We start from the raw sequence: 26562 nt of genomic DNA on the forward strand, positions 1-26562 counted from the left end.
TTTGAAAATGAAATTTGAGGGGAATGTCTGGAACACAATTTTGACTTCGCAGCTCAATTAAGACTAGTTAGGAGGTGAACTAGCAAAAAACGTATCACTAGCCCGTCTGTTAAAGGTGTGGACAGCTAAGTTCACACATGTTGCAAAGTTGAAAATTTCACCCCCACATTGGAGCTGCTATAACAATGCAAGGAAAACATGAAATAGTGAAATAATACATTAACCGTCTCAAGACCAAGGCCTATGTATGAAGAACGCTGTGAGGCAGGCCTTCAAATTCACCGTTGAGTGTAGAGCTGCCCTTATGAAATATCCTATCTGGCAATCCACTCCAAATAGTAGGTAGGCCTCTTGTTTGCATTCTGACAGAAAACAGCGACATAGCATCACCATCAATAAACATCTATTTTACATTTTTGAAACAATTTAATTTTTTTTTCAAAATGCAAGTAAAACGTGCACTAGATATAAGGATAAGTTGAATTATATTTCGAATCTAGAAAAAACAGCGATACGTTTATTTATTTATAAATGTATAGCACCATGAATAAAGAAAACTTATATTTACATAAAAAAGTATAGACCAAGTATGTATTCACGATCATAATCGAGAATGGTAATCAATCATAATAATTATCATTTTCAATATAGAACTGAGTTGCAGTAGAACTTTGACATAAAAATAATTAAAATATTTATGATTATGAAGGATTAAACTGTCGAAGTTCTATCACACAAGATATCGTAACAAAGAACAGTACGATAATATAAATCAGAATATCCATTTTTGTTGGTCAACGAACTAGATCTGTATTGTAATGGTTCAAAAAATATACGTCTAAAAAATGAACATACGTTCATCTTTGTTAAAAACCATATTATGACACAACGTAAAAAAACGACAGCTAAAACAGCACTAATGAAAGGCTAACTCTCTTTAAATAACACTTGCATAAGACCTTTAATACATTTTTGCCAACATTCAAGTTTGTATTTATATTTGGTTCTATTAAAAAGAGTGTTTCATTAAGGACAACCCAAAGTTAAATAAGAAAATTGATTGGACTACTTATGGTATAGATGGAGTTTTTATGACAGTAGTAAATGATGACACCCTTGCTTCTGATGATAACATTCTCAGAAAAACGTTGATAACATTCTCAGCAAATTTTTCGCTAACTTTGTTGGCAGCAGACGAGTTAGCATCTTATCATCTTGTACCCTACAAGTTAAAATAAATTCATTGATCACCTTCTCTATTATCAACTTATTAGGAACTGCAGTATTTGAGGAAACTCTATTCATAATGTTGCCCACATTTATAGGATTTAAACAATATAAGTCTCAAAAAATGAACATGCGTTCACAAAAACCATTTCTGGTATAACGTAACAAAACGATAGCTGAGACAGCACTAATGAAAGACTAACTCTCTTTAACTAACACTTGAATATGGCCTTTAATACATGTTGGCCAACATTGAAGTTTGGCCACCTAAAATTAAAATTTATATAGACCTAATACCTTCTCGTACTTTGGGTTGCATCCTTAATGAGACACCCGTTACTAGTTTTTATAACAGTCAACAGATAGATTTATTCAATTTATATAGAAAAATAGTATGAATTTGCTCTCTTGCTTCTATCAGTACACTAATTAAGTATATGAATATTCTTATAAAAGCTGAAACAATTCCTTCTACAATTACAGTATATCAAAAGTAGAAAATAAGGCACTAATGCTAAATAAACAGCCTCAAGTAACAACTGACTTGATAATAATAAAATAACTCCACTTAGATGAACAATAACTGATAAAAATGAAGTAATGACTGAGTTGTGAAATTGCTTTGCGTTTTTGCTTTGAACATTTAGTCTGATTCCCAATCATCTCCATGTTGTTTGTCAAAGAGACCCTGCAGCTTCGCCTTTGACGGCTGGAATTTTACCGCTTCAAGCATATCTTCAACAGTGGCCATTTCTTTCTGCATGTCCACTCTCCTGAACAAAAATAATTGTTTTAGCAACTTAATAAAGTGTAAAAAATGATCAAATTTTGAAATTTCATTCCAATGCAACAAGTATCATTAACAAGACAATATGTATTTTTATGGTAACAACTTACGCTAGACAAGAACAAGGTAAAATGCATGTTCCGCAAAACAAATTCTTCTGAAATACTGTGTTAGACATTTTATGTAAACAACCGGTAGATAAGGTCCAAATTCCAATAGATCAGGAAATTTTAAAAGTTATTGGCAACCCGAATGAATGATTGCATTTATTACAACTTATCTTGGTGAATCGTTCACAAGAGATTCACATACATAATAAATATTCCTTGACTTGATCAAAAGCTCGTTTCAAATTCGATTTAATCTTATAAACCTCAGGAGCTATTTCAAGAATGTTTGTGACGAGCAATGGCGAAAGAACAATATAATCGTTGATAAAATGTACAAGAGCTTCACAAATATAAAATTATTTTGGCTTTAAAGCCATTTTCAAGTTTTGTTCCAAAATAAAAAGCTGAAAAAGTATAAAGGTATAAAGATATAAAAAAGTTTTGAAAAAAGGGTGTTATGAAATTATTTTTTTTTTTAATTAAACAAATCAAGTGACCCTATTGAAATCATAGTCAGAAAATACAAGAATAAGTTTTTCACCAAAAGTTACTTACACTTATGATTATTCTTCAACATAATTGCCGTGAGGGTTGGGGAATTTTTCATACCAGTGGACCAGCCTATCAAAACACTCGTCATAAAAAGCTGCTGCCAAATGAGTTTAAGTGAGCTATGACGTTTTGGAGCTCCTCGTTAGTTTGGAAGCACTGCCCTCAAAGTCCTGACTTGAGTTTGGGGAAAAGGTGGCTAAGTGGTTTGAGTTACTAGAGGCTAAATCAGGTTTGTATGATGGGTGATCGAAATTATCCCTTAAGATTTGCTGGAGAAACCGTTTGGTTGCACCAGCACTTAGAGTTCGAGTAGTCATGCATCACAACGATTCTGGAAGTCATTACAACTGACGTCTTTCATTTTCCGAGACCATTCACGCACAACATTATCACTCATAACGTTTCATAACGCTAAACTATTGCCTATCGATTGCAGAAACGAATAACGCTACGTAATTAGCACTTGGCGGGAGACTCAGGTGAGGTGGCCATGTTTGTGGTCATAACTTGACAAAAATTGACTTTCTGGCCGCACCGATCACAGGGCGTTTTGGGGGGGGGGATGACAAGCGCTCTACCTACCTGCGAAAGCCGCCTATCTACCGCTTGTCTGTGTCTCATGATATGTGATCAGAGGTTAAAAAAATGACACTCGTAATTTGCTCGAGGAACAGTTGAAATCATCAGTAAGAAACGTGAATAAGAATAGTGACAGTAAAAGTTATTGACGTGGGAGAAATAGCAATGCAATAAAAAAATTAAGGAAATAAATTATGAAATTAATTAATTGGAGAAATGATAAATTCAGGATAATTTATGTAGCATGAGCTGTTTTGACCGTTTGAATTGCAGCGGTTTGGATTTCAAGTGACGTTGCCGTGTGGTGCTGTACCTGGCGGCGAATTGATCGAATCGAAAGTGATAATATTGTGCTGTTGTTGCAGTAGGATGGGTTAGAGTGGCCTCATCGTGCATTATTGTTTAGGCCGGCCCCCTTTTTTCTTATTTGTAGTTACGTTCAGTGTTTTATGTGTGTACAGAAAATATTCGCCAGTTGATATAAATCGGCAAATTCGTGAAATATAAATCAATTCACAGTAACAGTAACTCAAACCCCAAAATAATTGAAGGTTACTCCAAACTCAAAAATCTATTTGCAGGTCCGTATTCCTTGGGGGTTCTTTATAATATACTCTTCTCCACCTTAACCTCTCCTTCCTGCTAAAGGTGCATATCATATGGGAGATGATATAAAACAAATATCTGCAGAAAATAGATGTTATTATGCACTTAGCCAATACCCTGAATCCAAAACCCTGTCAAGGAAAATAAAACTACAAATCTATGAAACTGTTATAAAGCCAGTTGTGTTGTATGGGACAGAAACCTGGGGTTTGAAACAGAAAGATGAAGAAGACCTACTGAGTATCTGGGAACGAAAGATTCTGAGAAGAAGGTCCTCCAGTATGTATTGATGGAGAATGGAGACGTCGTTTGAATCAAGGGCTGCATGACCTGAACAGAAAACACCTATTGTAAATGAGATCAAAGTGAGACGCTTGAGCTGGTAAAGTTATGTAGAAAGATTGAGCGATTCAAGAGCAGTTAAAAAAGTCTTCAGAGAAACCCAGGTGGAAGAATGCTGAAAGGATGTCCACGAAAACGCTGGCTGGAGGATGTAGAATATCTTCGGGAAATAGGCGTTAGGGGATGGAGACGCAAGGCTGCCGACAGAGATGAGTGGAGAGGCATTCTAGAGGAGGCCAAGGCCCTGGATGGGCTGTAGCACTACCTCCGTAAACAAAGCCATAGTGCATTCTGGTGACGTCAGCACAGGTAGGGCTCCTACACCAATAAAACACTAGCTGATATAGATCAGCTGGAATCAACAAATTGTTATAATTGGTGTAGGAGCCCTACCTGTGCTGACGTCACCAGAATGCACTATGACTTTGTTTACGGAGGTAGTGGCTGTAGCGCCACGGAGCACTATCTCCATAAACAAAGCCATTGTGCATTCTGGTGACGTCAGCACAGGTAGGGCTCCTACACCAATAACAATTTGTTGATTTCAGCTGACCTATATCAGCTAGTGTTTTTATTGGTGTAGGAGCCCTACCTGTGCTGACGTTACCATCAACCATCTGTCATGCACTATGGCTTTGTTTACGGAGGTAGTTCATCGAGTAAGAAAGAAAAAAGACTTTCTTAGTAAGAAATAAATAAATACTTAGTAAGTAAGTACATAATATGGGAGAGTAATATTCAATTATACGCTTGCTTATTGTTTGAGATGCGGCTGTGTAAACTTTGCCGTATTCATAATTTACCTATTGGAAAACTTTAAAGTGTTTTCTGTTATGTGCTACGAATGTAAGTAGGCTATATACTTATAGTATGTATAGTTATCTAATGTAAATAGTTTTTCGAGGCCCAGTTCACTTCTAATTTATTCAAAGTCCAAACTATGTATTATCATTGATGATTAACTTCACTTTATCTCCAAAATGGATATATGTTGAAAGATTAAATATGTTTCTTTTTTCAGGTACTATTTACAAACAAAATATTGAAGAGAATGTGCTCAAAAGGAAATGCATATGAATTCTTTTTTGTTGACCAGGATGGAAAAATTCTTTGGAACCCATGGTTAGAATAAGTTAGTTAGGTAAGATAAATTACACCCATTTTTCAAACTTTATATAGGCGATGTCATTTTATACAGTTTCCCATTTTTTTCAAAAAGTTTATCCACTTCGATGTTTTATTATCGATTGATGTTAGATATTCAAATAGTAAGACATAACTATGGTATGTGACTAAAATAATTGAAATACTGACTGAATTTTGAAATCATTAATAGCTTACAGTATACAATATTTCGAAACAACGTGAAACCACATGAGATGAAGATGGACAGTTGAGAAGAATGTTTAAAAAATAATGTATTCACTGTTTCAGGGAATAGAGCTGTTCATAAAATTTGGGATTCCTTCCATAAAGAAATAATTTATGTAACAGAATCTAATAATGTGATAACATTAAATCAATAATTTGATGTTAAAATGTTATCACATTATTAGATTTTGTTTCATAAATTTCTTTATGGAAGGAATCCCAAATATTATGAACAGCTCTATTCCCTGAATAGATAAGTGAATACATTGTTTTTAAAACAATCTTCTCAAATGTCCATCTTGATCTTGAGTGAATGTTGAACTTTATGAATGACCATACATTAGAACTATGAATAGATGACTTCAAAAATTCACTCAGCAAGTGCTGGTAGAAAACACTGAATAATAGCTTTAATGACAGTGATTCCACCTTTTAAAATTTATGATTGAATTTATTAAATGCCTGCATTATTTTGAGAGATTCATGTATTTACAGTTTGGTATTTATTTTCAAATCACTTAGTTCTACTTTTAATGTTGTAGATAATCATCATTTCAGATTAAGCAATTAATTTATTGATTATTCCCATTTGTTTCATTAAACTTGTTTCTCTGAATGTAGAACTAATAATTACTTTATGCAGTACATCTTGGAAGAGTTTAGTAAACCAAACGGTCGAAAAGTAGGCCCACTGACCACAGAAATAAATGAATTGTTCATGGTATCCAAAAATATGTTGTTCACCAACAAGTTCTTTTGACCTTGGGGCACACTGATTAATCCCAATTCCTGCATGGAGATTTATTTATTTATTCAATCAATCATTCAGAATTACACAACTTACAGATTGATGCTAATAATAATTTAACTGATTGTTGGTTTATTGGAATTTCTCATATAATATTACTTTGTCATTATTGGGGGTTCCTTCCCAAGAAATATAATTAAAACTTATACAGATTACAAACAATCAATTCCAGAATTCACTTTGCAAAGTCTTTTTATAATGAATAATAAATAATTATCAATAACTTTTTGATTTCAGGCCTAGAGGTATGCCAGAAGTAGAGGATGACAAAGAAAATCAACTATGAATAATATTCCATGGATATGATTCATGTATGATGTAGTAGCCTACAGAAGAAAGAGATGGACTAATCTAAGAAATATATTCATTTTTTCAGTACATCTTGATGTGTTTATTTCATCTTATTCATAATAATATATTCTTTTTCTGATCGCTCCTGCTAACTGCTTCAATTCAGGTAGTTTTGAAGAAAACAGCAAGTGACATGAAGCTAATAAAATGAGTTTTGATGGTTTATACTTGAGGATTTTTAAAATTATATTCAACCCTACAGCATCGAACTCTTATTAACATGACTTTATTGGTTCTGTATGGCTTCTACTTTTTTGGAAATAATAACATTATTTAACATTGTTGACTAGCAAATGCTAGAGGTAACGTGTAGTTAAATAATAGACTTTAATTGGATATAAAATAGGGTATCACAATTATGTATTGCATTAAGAATTAAGTAATAGCACTTATGTACTGCATTGAAGGGGTAATAATTCTTTGAATATGAAAATAACTCAAGCAAAAGTTGAAAATATTATGTTCCAAGCCACATTATAAAGCCAATATAATCACTTTCAATCTACCTTCTAGGCTATATTTCCAAAGTTTTGATTAAAATTAATAAGCTTTTAGAACATTATAGTAAATAAGGAGTTTGAATGGCTACTCTAGTTCTAATTAATACCCTAATAATATTAATTTTAATAGGGCAACTTGAATGTTTAATTATAGAAAATAACTAGTAGGCCTACCCTAAAATATTCAAAATAAGCATGAGCATGCAGTTTCTAATTATGTCATTGTCAAGAGAGTCCTTATTGAACAAGTCGAAACTAATCATGTTTCATTTTGGAATATCACAAAGGTACTAGTTACCTTCTATAATTAATAGATATTTATCCATTTTAAAATAGGCTATGTGTTTTTTAAAGTACCATAACAGACCCTGTTTATTCTAGCAAGATATAGTTATCTCAACAATTAGAATTAGTTCGCCTGTTTGAATACACTTTTTACATGTCATATGTGTTACAGTAATCTATAATAATAATAATTTTTAATATTCATATAGCTTTTACTGGTGAGGAGTCCCTAATTGACCTTGCCTGAAAAGGCATATTGATTTAGGCAGGCAATGGGCCTCACGATTCTTATTTAGTATATCAGCCGGGACCGTAACTATCCCTTAAGATTTGCTGGAGAAACCGTTTGGTTGCACCAGCACTTAGAGTTCGAGTAGTCATGCATCACAACGATTCTGGAAGTCATTACAACTGACGTCTTTCATTTTCCGAGACCATTCACGCACAACATTATCACTCATAACGTTTCATAACGCTAAACTATTGCCTATCGCTTGCAGAAACGAATAACGCTACGTAATTAGCACTTGGCGGGAGACTCAGGTGAGGTGGCCATGTTTGTGGTCATAACTTGACAAAAATTGACTTTCTGGCCGCACCGATCACAGGGCGTTTTGGGGGGGGGATGACAAGCGCTCTACCTACCTGCGAAAGCCGCCTACCTACCGCTTGTCTGTGTCTCATGATATGTGATCAGAGGTTAAAAAAATGACACTCGTAATTTGCTCGAGGAACAGTTGAAATCATCAGTAAGAAACGTGAATAAGAATAGTGACAGTAAAAGTTATTGACGTGGGAGAAATAGCAATGCAATAAAAAAATTAAGGAAATAAATTATGAAATTAATTAATTGGAGAAATGATAAATTCAGGATAATTTATGTAGCATGCGCTGTTTTGACCGTTTGAATTGCAGCGGTTTGGATTTCAAGTGACGTTACCGTGTGGTGCTGTACCTGGCGGCGAATTGATCGAATCGAAAGTGATAATATTGTGCTGTTGTTGCAGTAGGATGGGTTAGAGTGGCCTCATCGTGCATTATTGTTTAGGCCGGCCCCCTTTTTTCTTATTTGTAGTTACGTTCAGTGTTTTATGTGTGTACAGAAAATATTCGCCAGTTGATATAAATCGGCAAATTCGTGAAATATAAATCAATTCACAGTAACAGTAACTCAAACCCCAAAATAATTGAAGGTTACTCCAAACTCAAAAATCTATTTGCAGGTCCGTATTCCTTGGGGGTTCTTTATAATATACTCTTCTCCACCTTAACCTCTCCTTCCTGCTAAAGGTGCATATCATATGGGAGATGATATAAAACAAATATCTGCAGAAAATAGATGTTATTATGCACTTAGCCAATACCCTGAATCCAAAACCCTGTCAAGGAAAATAAAACTACAAATCTATGAAACTGTTATAAAGCCAGTTGTGTTGTATGGGACAGAAACCTGGGGTTTGAAACAGAAAGATGAAGAAGACCTACTGAGTATCTGGGAACGAAAGATTCTGAGAAGAAGGTCCTCCAGTATGTATTGATGGAGAATGGAGACGTCGTTTGAATCAAGGGCTGCATGACCTGAACAGAAAACACCTATTGTAAATGAGATCAAAGTGAGACGCTTGAGCTGGTAAAGTTATGTAGAAAGATTGAGCGATTCAAGAGCAGTTAAAAAAGTCTTCAGAGAAACCCAGGTGGAAGAATGCTGAAAGGACGTCCACGAAAACGCTGGCTGGAGGATGTAGAATATCTTCGGGAAATAGGCGTTAGGGGATGGAGACGCAAGGCTGCCGACAGAGATGAGTGGAGAGGCATTCTAGAGGAGGCCAAGGCCCTGGATGGGCTGTAGCACTACCTCCGTAAACAAAGCCATAGTGCATTCTGGTGACGTCAGCACAGGTAGGGCTCCTACACCAATAAAACACTAGCTGATATAGATCAGCTGGAATCAACAAATTGTTATAATTGGTGTAGGAGCCCTACCTGTGCTGACGTCACCAGAATGCACTATGACTTTGTTTACGGAGGTAGTGGCTGTAGCGCCACGGAGCACTATCTCCATAAACAAAGCCATTGTGCATTCTGGTGACGTCAGCACAGGTAGGGCTCCTACACCAATAACAATTTGTTGATTTCAGCTGACCTATATCAGCTAGTGTTTTTATTGGTGTAGGAGCCCTACCTGTGCTGACGTTACCATCAACCATCTGGCATGCACTGTGGCTTTGTTTACGGAGGTAGTACATCGAGTAAGAAAGAAAAAAGACTTTCTTAGTAAGAAATAAATAAATACTTAGTAAGTAAGTAACATAATATGGGAGAGTAATATTCAATTATACGCTTGCTTATTGTTTGAGATGCGGCTGTGTAAACTTTGCCGTATTCATAATTTACCTATTGGAAAACATTCTTTCAGCTGATAATTTATATCATTACTATTCATACTTACGCAATAGGTTTCTTCTCAGCAGATTCGAGGAATTCGGGTACTAACGACAAACAACCCCTGCCTCTCCCAATGCCTCTACTTGCTGGTGGCTCCTTCGTCCTGTGTCAACAAAACATATTATTTATTTTTTATTATATTTACAATAATATAGAAGCACACGGAAAAATCCCAAGAAATGCTCCTCAATCAAGAGAATTAGAATAAAAACTATAGAAAGAAATTGAATTGATTGAGAGAGTAAAAGAAATAATGAGGAAAAACTATCCTATGTTAGTGATAAAACAGAAGATAATGAGAAAGTAATAAAAGGAAAACCAAGAAGCTGTGAGAAGAATGTAGGTAGCCTCATTGTTAGATAGTACTAAGAATGAGGTGAATGATGATAGAGGCTAAGAATGAGAAGAGGGTGGCCCACTTAGGGTGGCCACTAGCAACAGGACAAGTGTTGGACATGTGTCAACACACATCTTTTCATAAATGTTGTGTAATCAGCAGAAGGCTTCAAACAATTTTGAGGTAAGGTTTAAATATATTTGATTTTTGTTTATTTTTCTTCGCTGTTTTATTTGAAGTTAATAATTGGTGTAAGTCAGAGCCCTTTGCAAACATACCTGACACAAATTTTTGGTTGCAATCGAATTAGTATGTTATTCTGATCAAAAAATTACAAAAATTAAACGCTGCTCATTAATTTTTTTCAAAAAATTAAATTTCACATTTTACAAGACTTTACACATCACTGAATCAATATATTAACAGTTCAATTGGCTTGGAGTAAGCCTGAATGACACTTCAAAACATGCAAATAACTTAGGCTATAACAATAAACTCAAAAACTTTTCTAAATGCTATTGAAATGGTTTTTATAGATACAACAAATTTAGAGGTTATAATGGTTAAATTATTTAGGTTTGGAACAATACGTTCCAATATTATACTAATTTGACTAGTGAAATAGTTGGTCTGTAGCTGTTGAAAAGAAATCAAGGAAACGTAAGAATAAAACTGTCGAAATACTTCTCTTCCTGTGAGTACCAAATTGAAAAGTGATGTAGGCTAAATATTGTGAATAAGAAAGTCACTCACACTGAAAATAGAAATGTAGTAAAGCAGAATCTGTCCGAAAAGCTACCAACAAAAATGCATCACTGGTGGGAGACAACAAGGCGACAGGTTTTATGACGGCAGCGCGAAAATGGCTTCTACACATTGGAAAACTGAGTAATGGAGACTAGCTCAAACGACATAGAATTTTTTTTCAAGAGCAAATACCCTGACAGTGATTTTGAGATTGAAGAGTTACAATCTAAGGGGGGGGGGAATTCCAGCTTGAAAGTTGAAATTGACTATGCTACTAAAAAGGAAAGACTAGAGTCGAGTCTCTTCTCGACATGAGTCGCGTAAGTGTGAGTTGAGTCTAACTGTTTACTGTCAGTATCAGCTCCAGTCACAGTGCTCAGTCACCGTCACCAGTCACCCGTGCACCGTCCTCACAAAGAACGTTACATTCAAAGAACTGGTTGAATGAAACGGGAAGAAACCGTTACCTCCGCATGCGCATTTCGATATTGTGTGTGAGTTTGTGAAACGATCAATAAAAATCAATATTGTCTTACCTATTTCTTGAACGTAAATAATTTAACCTCTATATATCCTCTATAACCTCTAAATTTTTGTATCTATAAAAACCATTTTAAAAATATTTACCAAAGTTTTCAATTTTATTGTTATAAATAAGTAATATGCATGTTTTGAAGTGTTATTCAGGTTTGCTCGAAGCCAATTTAACTGTTAATATAACGTTTTAGAGATGTGTGAAAAGTCTTGTAGAATGTGAGGTTGGTAAAATTAAATTATTTGAAAAGAATCAATTATCAGTGGGTGGCGTTCAATTTTTGTGATCAAAATAACATACTGAATCGATTGCATCCGAAAATCTAATGACAGATATGTAGGCAAAGGGTTTTGACTTCAGCTGGTTAATTAATCCTGCAAACAGGATTGTGTGTATGGGCATGGGCCTGCTTTCCGTCTATATTCCCATGGGACTACATTCTCTAATTCACTGACTTATAAAATATTGTTTTATTTATTAGTGTAAGGAGATAATCTTATGTTACTTACGTAGTGAATGAATCAAGTAAATGACGCATGTTACCTCTGCCAAAGGATCTATTTGCTGTCTTTATGTTTGCCCTGTGTTCAAAAATGAAAAAAAATTACATTATGTACAACATGTGCATAAAGCTATTTTTGATGCTGTGGGATTACGAGGGATAATGAAATTTGGTCGTGAGCAGCGCAGTTGATGGAAAAAATTATTATTAATTGATGAAATTAGTTATGCCACTTTTGTGGATCAGTCATCGTCATCCAGACAACAGGTCTGCGTACCAATACCCTATGACATTGTGCTATTAAACACAATCATCATCATATTATTGTAACTGTTTTTACAATATTTAATATCTTTTATAATATAATCAATTATTAATCAATACCCCTCACATTTACTGCATTATCTATTTAAAAAGTCTATTCTCATTCACATGATTGTTTTAACTTACAAAAATCTGAATCATTCCTCGGAATCTTCCAAATGTATTGGCAATCCGAAGAACTAGTCTTCACACACAGACCTCAGGTCCATGTGAAGATCATTCCTGAACAAAGGCACTGTCGGTTCACGACTCTTCCCCGATGAATTCAATACTGATTTTTTTGAGGATCACTTCCTATTTGATTTGATTTCAACTATTTTGTTTGAGTTTTTTACTGTACAAAAATATTATTCTTATGTATGAGTTCTTGTAAGAGTGTGTGGAACTGACAGCAGATTGTGAATCATATTGTTTTATATGAGGAATTGAATTGATATATAAGTTACTTTTAATAAATAACATATATGTTAGTTAATATATAGATAGAATGATCTCATTTTTTAGGAATTTCATAATCTAAAAAAAAGGCGAGAGCAACTTTTTCTGTCCGATTACAGGATTTGGCAGAAGTAGCTGAAAACTGGAAAATGAACGAAAAATACGAGGTTTTTGTGCCACTCTGTATCTAGCACAGAAACAATATATTGAAAAATCAAAACTACAATATAAATTGCAAGCACCAATTTATATAGTGACTGAACTAGTAGGGAATAGGAAATTCACGAATGACGCATTGACGCATCATCAGTCTGAACTACTGAACTGATTAACTTGAAAATTTTGCATATTGATTGTTAATTTACCGAAGATGGTTAACGGCCTATTTTGAATTCTTCAAGATTTCAGTAGGCCAAGTTTTCAGTTTGTCAAGTTTCTAATTAGAACCTTGCGGAGCACGAGGTACCTGCTAGTTTTTTAATAAAATAACAAATCATACAGTTATGACAGGAAGAGATCAACAAGTTCAGCCAAAAACTGTTATTTTTCCAAATTTTATAAATAGTTACGTCTCAAAAAGATAAGTTATATTCCACATCCAAGAATTCAAGTCCAATTTTATGTCAATAAAACCAACATTACAACATATTTAATAAACCAAAACACATATTACTACGGAAGGGTGATTTGTTCATCGATTATATTTCATTTTAAAAAGATTTAGAGCATGCTGAACATGATCTTTGTCTGTATTTTGATATTATTCATTGATGTGAAAAAATGATATAAAAATATATGAATAAAATTTCCTTTTAATCCACATGAATAAATTAATAATTGACGGTTTGTATGGAGAATAAAAAGTGTACAATGAAAATAAGCTGCAAGGATGTTACATACCTTGTAATTTCCTCTGCCGAATGAGTTTCAGGTTCTGGGCTGGAATTGGAATTGAAACTTTAGTAATTTCTCACAACTATTGTGGCACCTCACACTAATCACACAAAAGTTGTGGCATTGCGTTACAAGATTTCAAGGTACCTAGAATGTATTCTAGGTACATTAGAAGATTTGAACAATAAAATTAGAAGAAAATCGATTAGCGTCTGTAATCGATAAACATGATAGGCCTACTATATAATTACATCTGCCTAGAACAAATTAAACACATTACGGTATTGTAGTTTCTGTTGAACAAGAAAGAATATAAATTTACACTATGAACAGAGATATTGTGGAATTTCTCCATATTAAGGTGACGATATTGTCAGTCCTACATAATTTATTTTACTAGCTAAAATAAATTATGTGGACCCGACAATATAGTTTTCATTTCACCTTAAGAATAGAAATCCCAGCTGTTTTTAAATAATCCGAACTAATTGAAAATGATACAAAAAGTATTTGTTATTATGCTCATAGTATTTTTTTAATTATGAATTATTATTTGGCGCAGCCTGGTGGTCTCCAGCTTTGCAGCTCAAGTCTACTATCGATTATCTCTTTCGAAAAGATTACTCACATTGGATTTCAAACTTTAAATAGGGAAGGTCTATTAGAACGCCAAAACAAACACTTAAAAATAGGAACATTTCACATCTGGAAACAATAATAAAAGAAAATAGGCACTTACGATTTTCTTGAGGGTAAATGAATGTCTTTGTAAAATTTTTTGAAAGATTGCATGTCAAGAGACGATTCATTGTAATTGTCATCAAAATCGTCATACATTTCTTCCTCTTTTTCTTTTTCTTTGATCACTTCTTCATATTTCTTCTCTTCAACATCAGGTCTCTGTGTTTTCGAAGTGCTGAGAGCTAAACAACTGTAAATAATTAGACATTTAATTAAGCCAATGAAGTGAAAAATCCAATACGAATATGCCGATTGATTGTATATAAGTTATTGGTTCTTGTGTAATGAGAAAACGTTAACTGAAGACTAGCTTACTTGAATCTAACAGTTTTTCAAACATTTTTTTTAAAGAGTCTGAATGATACAAAATAGTTGAATAATATTAACTACTGAAATATTTTAAATAAAATGTTATTTCATTCTATAATAATCAAATCATTCTATTCTTAACAGTTGAAATAAATGAGCATGTTTACTAGACTGAACAAGAAGCTAGTATGATGCTGAAAAAGCACACGATCGCATCAACTCAGCAGGAGTCAGAAAGAGGAAATTTTCCAGCTAATTGTGTACACAATGAGGAATTGGTCACTTTCCTGCTTAATGTTGTGCACGAGTCACATAGGAGTGCTGAATATTTCTTTTGAGTGCGGATAGATACTTTGCACAAAAGTTACAAATTTAATTTCCCCTACAGTAATTAGAAAACCGAACCAGACTGACTCTGTGCACCGCTTGAAATGTAAATTCACTCGTGAAAAATAGCAACGAAAATGCTCATGATTTAATAGTTGCTACTTGACCCTGCAATTGCAATTGACAAGCAAAACCCTACGAGGATATTTCTCACAAAAAATCTATTCAACGATATTATAGAAAGGCGTACACCTGAGTCACTTCTTGGTCTTGATTACGCTTTGGTAGAATTAATTAACAAGATATCGAGATATTATAGGTACTCTACATTTCAATGAATGTGAAAAATGTTTCTAAGCAATAACCTGCTTGCAGATGGTAATGCTCCAAGATGTGACCGGAAAGTGCCCCGTCCAATGGTAGTTACAAAACCATAAGCATTTTCATGATAGAGTGCCATTGCTTCCGTACTAGCTTTCACACTTCTTGCATTTTTCTTTGAGATTGTAGTGCGTTCTTCATCCATACAATCATCATCATCATCATCCCAATTCTGAAAGACGAAAATGTTGGAACAACTTTGAGAAAACAGCAATTTAGAAACATTACTATAGAGCAATAATTATATTTTGTAAGATAAAATAATACCATATCCAAACATTTTATTTGGATACAAGTAGCCAGTCTACAAGTTATCAAATACCTAATTAATCGACATTATAAAATGATATCTATTATGGATTATGATCACTAAAATTAATATGTTTCATGATATTAAGCTACGTTTACACCAAAGTTATTAACAAAATGTTTATAACTTAATCCTTATAGATTCTATTAGATTGAAAATAACTTATCATACACATGATGAACATATATCTGCTTGTCAAGTTCCTAGTCCAGTCAAATGATCGTTTTTCAGGAAACAGCCCGAAAGAATTTTTCTCGACGGTTCTATATGTATTTTGGGGCGCTGAATTCGAATCTGAAATTTGCTGACACGCCAGAAGGGCGGCTTCACCCCCAAAAATCACCCAACATTTCTGATTTTTTTTAAATAATATTTTTTTTGTAGTTTTTCGAGAAAAAGCAAGGCGATCTTTGCGGCCTCTAATCAGTGCAGGACTGAATGGTCAATTTTTAAGGTAAGTGTAGGAAAAATAGAATATCGGTTACCTACCCAGACATCAGCTATTTTACGTACACTATTTTTCAGTACGTAAAAAAGAGTGTTTTATGAGCAGCTGTAGAAAAAACTTTTTAATGCTTTAATAAAAAATACGATTAAAATATTGTGATTAGAAATCAATGAATACCTCACTGTCATCAGTAATGTAGGCGCTGTTGCAAGGTCTCGAGCGCGGTCTGTGGGTTATTTCAAAACTGTCCTGACAAAGTTCTCTCTTTTCACAAACCAACAAATGTGCACCCATTTCTTCGGGCTTTATATAATGTGACGCATCGTACCGGCACATGACAAATCCCAGATGTGCATACTTAGTTTTGCATTTCAATAAATGATTAAATGAAACGAAGCCTCGTAACAACGTGCGATGGATTGAAAGGACACACCCTGTAATTCCGATCCCATTCTCTTGCAGTCATTCCATCTGCAACAAATTAAATTTGCCTTTGAGTTTTAGAAGATATTTGAAAAAAAATAAATCAAGTAGCTGCAGCCGATTCACATCTGGTTCTCAGCAGGGAATATATTATACTAGCCGTCAGGCTCGCTTCGCTCGCCATATCCGTCTAGCCAGGGGGGCTCCGCCCCCTGGACCCACGACTGGATCGTCCAAGAATGAGATCAGAAGGCTCGCTTCGCTCGCCTGCATTTTTCATTTGAGCATTTTTATCATAAATGTTAGGACAATCCAGTCGGGGGTCCAGACTAAACGTCTGGCTAAACGGATATGGCGAGCGAAGCGAGCCTGACGGCTAGTAATATAATATTTCCAGGATTGAAGTAGCAGTGCCCAATCAATTTTTCCGCGATAAATGCATTTAAATCTTCAACTTGGTGCCAACCTAACAAAGTCAACTCAACTTAATTCCAACCTGACAAAATTATTAATTTAGTTGCCAGTCAACAACTGTTTCGAAGAGGTACTATATCTAGATTATAGCTCTATAGTAACATATGATATATGATATGGAAATTTCAATTATAATTAAGAGATTGGGAGAAGAAGAATATACATGCTAAAAGACGAACTTTAAACCCTTAAAAACCACCCTTAGAGTTAAAATATTGCCAAAAGATTTCTTAGTGCGCCTCTAAAGGGCCAACTGAACATACCTACCAAATTTGAACGTTTTTGGTCCGGTAGATTTTTAGTTCTGCGAGTGAGTGAGTGAGTGAGTCAGTCAGTCAGTGAGTGAGTGCCATTTCGCTTTTATATATATAGATGCTAATTGGAACAAAAATGTAAAATAAATTGTAATTACATATGCATGCATATTAAATATAGAGATGTTTTTATAATTTTCACACGCAAAGCCTGTGTAGGCCTCAATGCTGGTTACCTTGGCCCATATAATACCAAAGTGCGAAAGTTCAAATAAATTTTCTTGACTAAGAGCCTGTTCACATGACAGCGATTTACGCTCGGTTGTCGCGCGGTTGACCAACCAAGCGGTTGCCAGGTATAGGGAAACACATGGTGCCGTAAGCATGCATCGCTCGGTTTTAGTAGTCGCCGGCGAATCGCGGCGGTTGTAGTCTCCAGTCCAACCGCTCGGTTGTCGGGCGGCTTGATATACTAGAGCAGGCATGAGAGCGTACATATGTCTTCAGTCAACCGAACGGTTTTGAGCAGAACAGTACACAAAGTGCACATTATAATTTCAGTCCAATTAAAATTTATTCTACTACAATTTTCAGTTCAGTTAGTTAGTAAGTTCAGTTTAAGTTAGTTTGTAGAGGATCATAAGACAGACAGATATTATATTATAGATATAGATATTATATTACATAGTAGGGTAAACAAGCCCAAGTTGTGACACCGAGATTCAAACAGCTATAACTTGGACAAAAATAAAAAAATCTTCATTTTTTAATTTCATATTGATTGTATTTGCTTACACTTTCATGGCAACTGCATTGATTGTCAATTAATTTTTTAATTGGAAAAATAACAATTTTTTGGGAGTGTCCCAACCTGGGGTTTAAGATCGGCCCACGATGGGACACCCCTTGCCCAGGTTGGGACATTGAATAAAAAATAAGCAATTCGTTATTTTTTTAAATTTATTAAGAACAGATTTGAAATCACATTTTATTATAAAAATTAATAGTTCAAATACTCATTTTCATTATTTGTGTTTATTATTCAAGAATCAAAACATTACTAATAATACTAGTAGTTCTGTGAACAGTAGACCTCACGCAGTATCTCATCCACAAGTACGTGATTGAAACTATAGACCTTATGGAAATACAGCAAAGTGGCTTCTCCACACATCTGTGTAATCACTTGCCAGCTGATTTATGATTATTAATTCTATAGTCTGATTTTTACTCTAATATTGGTGTATGAAGGAGGCTCATTTTTCCTTTTATATTATCCTTGAAATGTAAAATTTCCAAAAACCTTGTATATACGTCGACGCGCAATTATAAAAGGAACATACCTGTCAAATTTCATGAAAATCTAATACCGCGTTTCGCCTTAAATGCGCAACATATAAACATTCAAATATTAAGAGAAATGCCAAACCGTCGACTTGAATCTTAGACCTCACTTCGATCGGTCAATAAACATATTGACATTTAAAAGTATAAACTCAATCTTCCCCATTGAAACATAAATTGAACAAAATATTTTAGGTTATTTAGGTACTAGGCCATTTTTAGTAAATTGAATAGTATTCTCAAAAATTGATATTTTCAGAAAATTTTTGTTCTATTCAATCATCAATAGCCTACCATGAAGAATTTATCTTCCAAATCTCATGGATATATCATATTGACCTCACTTCGATCGGTCAATAAACATATTGACATTTAAAAGTATAAACTCAATCTTCCCGATTGAAACATAAATTGAACAAAATATTTCAGGTTATTTAGGTACTAGGCCATTTTTAGTAAATTGAATAGTATTCTCAAAAATTGATATTTTCAGAAAATTTTTGTTCTATTCAATCATCAATAGCCTACCATGAAGAATTTATCTTCCAAATCTCATGGATATATCTTACCGTATTTCAAATGTTCTGTTGCAAGAATTTAAACTTTAGGCGCTCATATCTCAAAAAGTAATCGGAAATAGCTATTTATGTATTAGGAGCATAATGCGCGACTTTATCGCCCGCGCAAAACAGTTATCACGCGACGCGAAGCGGAGCGTGATAATTTTGCAAGAGCGATAAAGAAGCATTACGCGCGAATTACATACAAAATTTTTTCTACGACTGCCCAAACCTGTTAAATCACTTACGAGGTGTGTTAGAAAAATAATGAGACTGATTTCATACTAACCAAAGTTTTTATTATTTTCAAACAACAATGTTATCCCCTTCAAAGTAGTTCCCTTGGGCAGCTATACATCGGCGGAGTCGTCGTTCCCACTCTTGGTAGCAGCGCTGGAAGTCTTCAATTGGTATGGCTTTTAACTGGTCAGTCACAGTCTTTTGAATGTTCTCCAGAGTTCCAAAATGACGTCCTTTTAGGACATGTTTCAATTTCGGGAAGAGGAAAAAGTCACAAGGACTTAAATCAGGTGAATAGGGGGGTTGAGGAACAACAGTAATGCGTTTTGAGTTCAAAAATTCATGGATGGAAATGACCTTGTGACACGGAGAACCGTGTCCGATTCTCCATTTCTGTGACACACAATGAAAACACAACTTTACTAATGGCGCTGTCAAAACTAATGTGTTAACTGTACGGAGTTGTAACTCGGACTGAGGAAGTGGAAGGGATAAACAAACAGGTTTAGCATCGGCCGGTAGACACAACGTTGCCAGATCTCCCGCAGTGTTGCCAATCTCATTATTTTTCTCAGCCACCTCGTATATCGGCGGAGTTACAATTACCAACTTTTTAGGTTAAGATCTGACTTTTTGGCGAGCTGCTTACAATCAGCTGATTAGGAAGCGTAAAGAAACTCTTCTGCGCATGCGGGAATGATATGGGAGCGTAAAATAAATCTACTGCACATGCGCGGATGGTTAGCGAGCGAAAAAGTAGATTCTCCTCAGAAATAAGCTGTTTTACGAGGAGAATTGAGTGTGTAAATTCTTTCTTTATGCACAGTTGTATTTGTGCAACTAGTGCGCAAAGTGACAGTTTGCTGCACCGAAAGAAACGTTTATGCTCGAGCTGTAGGCAAGGGTGGAATGGTTTCTTGAGTGCAGCAGAGGAACTTTGCGCACATATTTCACATTTAATTTTTCCTACAGTTACCATTGAATATGAAAAGTGGGTAATTATGGATAAAATGATGGCTGAAATCCATCAAATGTTTGTGTGTGTGATGCTGCTATTAATAACAACCTTAATTCATTTAAAAATTAATAATCCAATTGAAGTTGAAAATTCTCAGCCAAAGTTATCATCTTTATTCATTCAAGAATCAGAAAAAATACAGTTAAAACAAAAAATTTGCATTCAAAATACACACCAACAGCCGGTTGAGATGACTGCAGAATGGCTGAACCAAAAAGCGCCTGATCTAGCGGGAAGAATTGTACCTAACTTCGTTTCATCCAACTAAAAACAGTATTCAGATATTTAGACATGGTTAACTTACTAAATTACCGAAAAATAATATAAGTAAACTAAAAAATATTTATAAAATAACATAGACAACAGAAAATATTTTATTGTAGTATATTCTAATGTTATTTTATTAATTTTATTGACATGGATTTCGAACAGTAATTATTTAACTTGAAAATTCGAATTTCATAATGTTTGTTTGCTACATTTCTCATTGCTTATAGTTGAAATAATTATTACTGTCAATAGAAAATAAACATTATTTATTATTAAATGATGATGAGCTAGTTTTGGATTTCTAGATTGGGATCTTAAATCATAAATGTAGGGTAGCCATTGAAATGATTCTAAATCTAAATCTAACCACAGTCATTGTTACCAACATAATTTTTGTTTTCTTGCACTAATCCTCCATATAACCCACCAACTATTTTGTGTTGCCATGTTGCAAATCTGGAGTGCAGGAAAAAGTTTTCCTGCACGAGAGCAGAAAAGTGATTCTTTGCATTCTGTAATCAGTGCAGGAATGGCCACTGTTCAAGGTAACTGTAGGAAAAAATGTTTTTCTAAGAAAACTTTTCCATTTTGATAGCTTGATGATGTAAAATCGAAAAACTTTGAAAAATATCACTAGTAAAAAGTTTATTTTTAGGCTATGACATTATTTTTGTCAATAACGGTTTGCCTGGCTTGGCTGCAGTCGGTAAAGCATGAGTAAAAAATTATATAACCCTGATGTGGTTATTAGAATATATATATTATACCAATTTCTTAATGGCTCGCCCAGAAGCTCCCGCAATTCTCTGCTCTTGGACAATTTATATAAATCTCTGGAACGTATTATTTCCAAAGATTTGATCATCAATGCTATATATCGCTGTCTTAACCAACTTATTTGGTGAAGAATATAGTTGGATGGTAATCTTATTAATACTTCAATACTGGTAACTCGATAAATAAAAATGAGATTGGTCATGCATGAAAGTGGGGAAACAAATACCATAAAAACTGATACGTATATTACACAAAAATATCAATAAATAAATATAGAAATATATAGAGCAACAAGCAAAAAACAATAAAAATAAGAACAAATTATATATCAAAAAGAAATTATCACAGATTAGCTCACTAGTTCTTTAGCACAAAACGTTACCATGTGCTTTTTAAATCATTAATCCTATGCATTTATTCTATGCAGCTCAGATATCAACTTGCTGCTGCTTGTTGATTTAAAAATCTCAATATATATCTTCTTTCCAATAAAATAAAAATAATCAATTGATAAATCACAAATCTCAAATATATTAATATGTATAGATCTCAGTATATTTCTCAGGGCTTAAGGTTCGGCCTCTGGTGGAATTGGATAAATTAATTTATCCAGTCACATTTATATCTTTATAATTCGCTAATAAATCAATGATTGAGTGAGCATATTTATATTCAACATTGAATTTAAATATTTCTTTAATCTGTGTATCCTTAGACATATGAATCAGATATATTTCTTAGTTACTAAAAATACGTTTTTTATACCTTTCAAGACTTGCACAAGTTTTATGATAATTTTCAATATTTATAACCTTTTACAAGCTAGCTTTTAAAATCTTGTTTCACTCAAAGCACTGAGGGCGCCCTAAATTCATATATTTCGATAATTATCACTCATGTGCTGAATTTCACAAGATGATGGTGGCAATCCAAATTTCCTATCGTCCTGGATTGTCTGGTAGCTGAAGTCGTCTTCTCCAAGGGAATAAATAAATATCTAAATGACTTATGCTTTAATACAGCATCACTAAGTCTTATACAAATTAATTTATGAATTTAAACTTTAAATCTTTCAAAGGTACAATTTAACAAAAAGGGACTTGTGCTCTATAAAATTTAGTGGCATTCCATGGCAGTGTCTGGCAGGCAAGTGGGCTCTGTTCTACCCCTATTTTCTACAATCATACATCCAACTTACAAATTTGCATATATTTAAATATTCAGTTACTACACAATTAAAAAGATCAAATAGTCTGTGCCAATTTGCTAAGTTATTACCTATATCTTAGGTACTACATTTTATAATTACTCGGACCATATCCGATACATAAACTGAGTAGTGATAATTTATAAATTCTTATCAATGGTGACCACGTGCTCTCATAAAATTTAAAAATTGTAGATATCTGTTATTTGTTGTAACACATGCTCTGAAAATCTTGTATTGTAAGAATATGGACGGACGCTCAAGGGCTAGAATAATAAAAAGAACCGTTTCTCAAAACTATTGAGAATGCATTTGAATAGCCTACTTAGATAGACGACAGGGGTCATTATTCTTTTCCAAAATAGTTTGAAACAAAATCATTCTTTCCTAGAAACTTAACAGTATTCTAAACATCAGTCACAGACACGTCTACAATAGAAACCACATGGCCCACTGTGTTTTGTGTTAACCCTTGTTAACCCCCGCAATATAGATATATAGTTAGGAGAGAAGTAAATATAGATATGTAGTTTACAATGTAACCACATGGTTAGCATATGCTACAATTTTACCAGGTGGTCAGCATATGAATATTATTGAAGCAATTATTTGATCAATTATTTGAATGGTGAACACATAAAATTATAAACATGAAACGAGTACATGTTTATAAAAACTAGGGCATGAAGTAGATTAGGCTACATGTATAAAGTATTCAACAAATATAATGTTGTACAATGAATTATAATTTAATAATTATTATAAGCTAATTAAGTTAGTTGAATCCGAATTCATAGGCTAAGGACAAATTTGTAAATAGAATAAATTAGGTATATTTGATTGAAACATGTTGACAATGAGTATAAGAAACCTGCTTAATTAATTGAGTAGTAATTAATTGGTATCTTATTAATTTGATTTATTCAATTCAATTGTAATTATGTACTGTATGACATTGTATTTTGTTCATTTCATGTATTTATTATTGAAGTATTTTCCATATTAGATTTATAAGATTGATTACTGTATTAATCAAATCAATGCATTCAATTGTCAGTATGCAAACTTTAGAGTTTAAATCTTGGTAAAATGTATGATATCATTTGTTTTAATAATGAAGGGGAGCCATAGTTTAAAATGACATAACATAATAAACATTATAGTAAATTTAAATTGATATATGAATCCAGTTTGTAAGCTGAATATTAGGCTGATGAGTTTGAGTGTAGGCGGAGCTAGAGGGCGAAGGGTGATGAGGGGTGGAAAATCGTGGTGCTAGTATAAATGCAGGCAGACCATGTCTTGCAAGTTTAGTTGCTGTGAGTCTCTCTTAGTCTCTTGGATTTTGGACAGTGTTCAGTGTAGGAGTGAGTTTTTGGTTTCAGACTTCAATTATCCTATAGGGAATTGACTGAGCCAGGTAAAGATTGTATTTAGAATTTTCTATTTTCCTCATTTCAAATCCACACCACCCCACCCTAAAAAGCCCAAATAAGTATATCAAATTTTATAGCATTATAGTAAAGAGCAAACTTAATTATTACTTCTTTTTAAATTCATATCTAGACACAATCTTAATTAATTTCCTGAAGCTTACAGTTGAAATTCACTTCTAAGCACAAATAATAGTTTTTTAAAGCAAGGCTCCCCTAATCATATTCATTCTTTAAAATTTATCAATTCTCTTATTTTTGACTATAATCATATTTTTAACTAGAGTTGTTCAATATTTTGATTTAATAACTTACTTTTCAAGTAACCTGTTAAAATAGGAACTGTTTGTTAAATTTTGTTGTATAGAATTAAACTTGAACTGTAATATTTTCGAAACTTAATCATCTTGTATTTATTTCTAATCATTACTATATTTTTGATCAATTTTTTATAAATTCATATAAATTTAAAGTTCAATAATAAATTCATAATTAACCTTTGTTTTGCCTTTCACTTCGTACATTCCCTTACACACGACCCTGATCTATCTATCTTTATCTTTTTCTTCTATACTATTATTAGTTCAGTGAGTGAAATATAAGTATCCACACAGTGAGTGAAATTATAGTAAAGTAATTATTTTATCAATTCATAGTAATTGATTGGCGCCGGGCAAAATACCGTATAGAGTGAGGGAGTTCCAAACCCACTCTAAAAAAAAGGACCGACAGTGGGAAAGAGTTCAAGTGATAGATTTTCTATAGTAGGCTGTGATAGAGGAAATCAAATCAAGTCAATGGGGGCATTTTGGTATATGGGCCTCGGAATCTAGCATTGAGACATGCTAGTCTCATTACAATCCTTGTAAATCGACAACAATGTTATACATGGTTGATCTTGTCATGACCTCCTCTATCGATCTATGTAGGTCCCAATGCTAGATTCCGCGGCCCTACTAAAGTGCAGCCAAGTTGGCGAAGTCAATTACCATTAATTTATTTATAACCTGGTACACTGCATTCAGACACCAACAGTTGCGTGCCTGCTCTGGCTACCCAACCCGTTGCTAACAACATGACAAAAGATATGACAGGATACAGTCATAGTCGATTGATAGTAACTTTCTTTTTTTATTCTAATCGATAAAGTAAGATATTATGTTTTTCTTATCATAAAGCTATGATGACAAGTAAGCTTATAGGGGCTTACAGTCCTAACACCTTTAAAACTTTATACTTTAATTAAAAAAATAATAATAATGTGAAGAGAGATATCAATCAGTTATTGTTTCTTGGTAAAATAAATCATTTTAAATTGAGATAACATTTGGGGACTCTGTGTAACCAAGTGTGTGAATTGTTGCAATAGCTTTTAGGTTATGTTGGTTTTGTTATTATTTATAAAGGGTTTCTTCAATTCAATTTTCAATGATCCAATATATTAGAAAAATAATAATAATACTTACTTGCTGCTGCCATGCTACTATAAATTAGTTAATCTAGAATAATTCTCAATTATTTGAATAAGAATCTATAAAAGAAATCCTCAAAACAAAGAATAGGAGCACACTTTCACCGGGGCCAACCAACAGACCCAATAATTCATCTTTCACCCAATATTTTGTAATCGTGAATAAAACGTGGGACCATTTCGCCCAACAGACACTTCATCTAATAGCCTTTATACCCAAGCACCAACTCACCCAATACAACCAATTCATCGACCAGACTGTGCTGCACTCTATAGTGAGGTTCACGTTATAATGGCAGTGTGTAATTTGCAATTGTGTTGCTATCCTTGTCTATCGTTCAACAATGCAGATGGCACTATCTCTTTCACGCATTGCGATGTTGCCACATCGTTTATCAACAATGTAGAAATTCAACTAATTGACAAAATATTCTATCTCAATCATGGAAATTTATTATTACATCTTTAAAAAATATATTTTCTCGACAAATAAAATATGATCAACTATTTTAACAATAATGCACAGTTAAATTCATCAGATATACCAGTATCAGCTGTTTTGGTGGCTAGGCTGAGTTCTAGCAACCCTTTTCTCCTATCTTCCTACACTGCCATTATAACGTAGATTTAACTATAGTGACTTAGTTCATCGAGTAACAGACTGAAATCCACCACTCTGAAAATGACATATTTCTGTGACGTCACTGCTATTGCAGATTGCAATGCCATTTTTTGTAGAATGTGGATGTGCGTTGTATGGTTCAAGTTGGACCATTACAACATTTTGTTCTTGAGATAAAAATCCCCAAGTGAAATAACAAAATGGCAGCTATAA

General features: G+C 33.8%; 1 protein-coding gene across 1 annotated transcript; it reads right to left on the bottom strand.

Moving 5' to 3' along the window:
* Window positions 1-497: 497 nt before the first annotated feature.
* LOC111046916 lies at window positions 498-25876 on the bottom strand. The gene is made up of 8 exons (XM_022332568.2): window positions 25723-25876; window positions 16434-16727; window positions 15483-15670; window positions 14480-14671; window positions 13747-13785; window positions 12092-12163; window positions 9968-10066; window positions 498-2000 (listed from the first exon to the last, which is right to left on the bottom strand). The coding sequence occupies exons 2-8, from the start codon at window positions 16590-16592 to the stop codon at window positions 1871-1873; spliced, it is 879 nt and encodes a 292-aa protein (XP_022188260.2). The 5' UTR covers window positions 16593-16727; window positions 25723-25876; the 3' UTR covers window positions 498-1870.
* Between the last annotated feature and the right edge of the window lie 686 nt (window positions 25877-26562).

Source organism: Nilaparvata lugens, chromosome 2, assembly GCF_014356525.2.
Source record: "Nilaparvata lugens isolate BPH chromosome 2, ASM1435652v1, whole genome shotgun sequence".
NCBI lineage: Eukaryota > Metazoa > Arthropoda > Insecta > Hemiptera > Delphacidae > Nilaparvata > Nilaparvata lugens.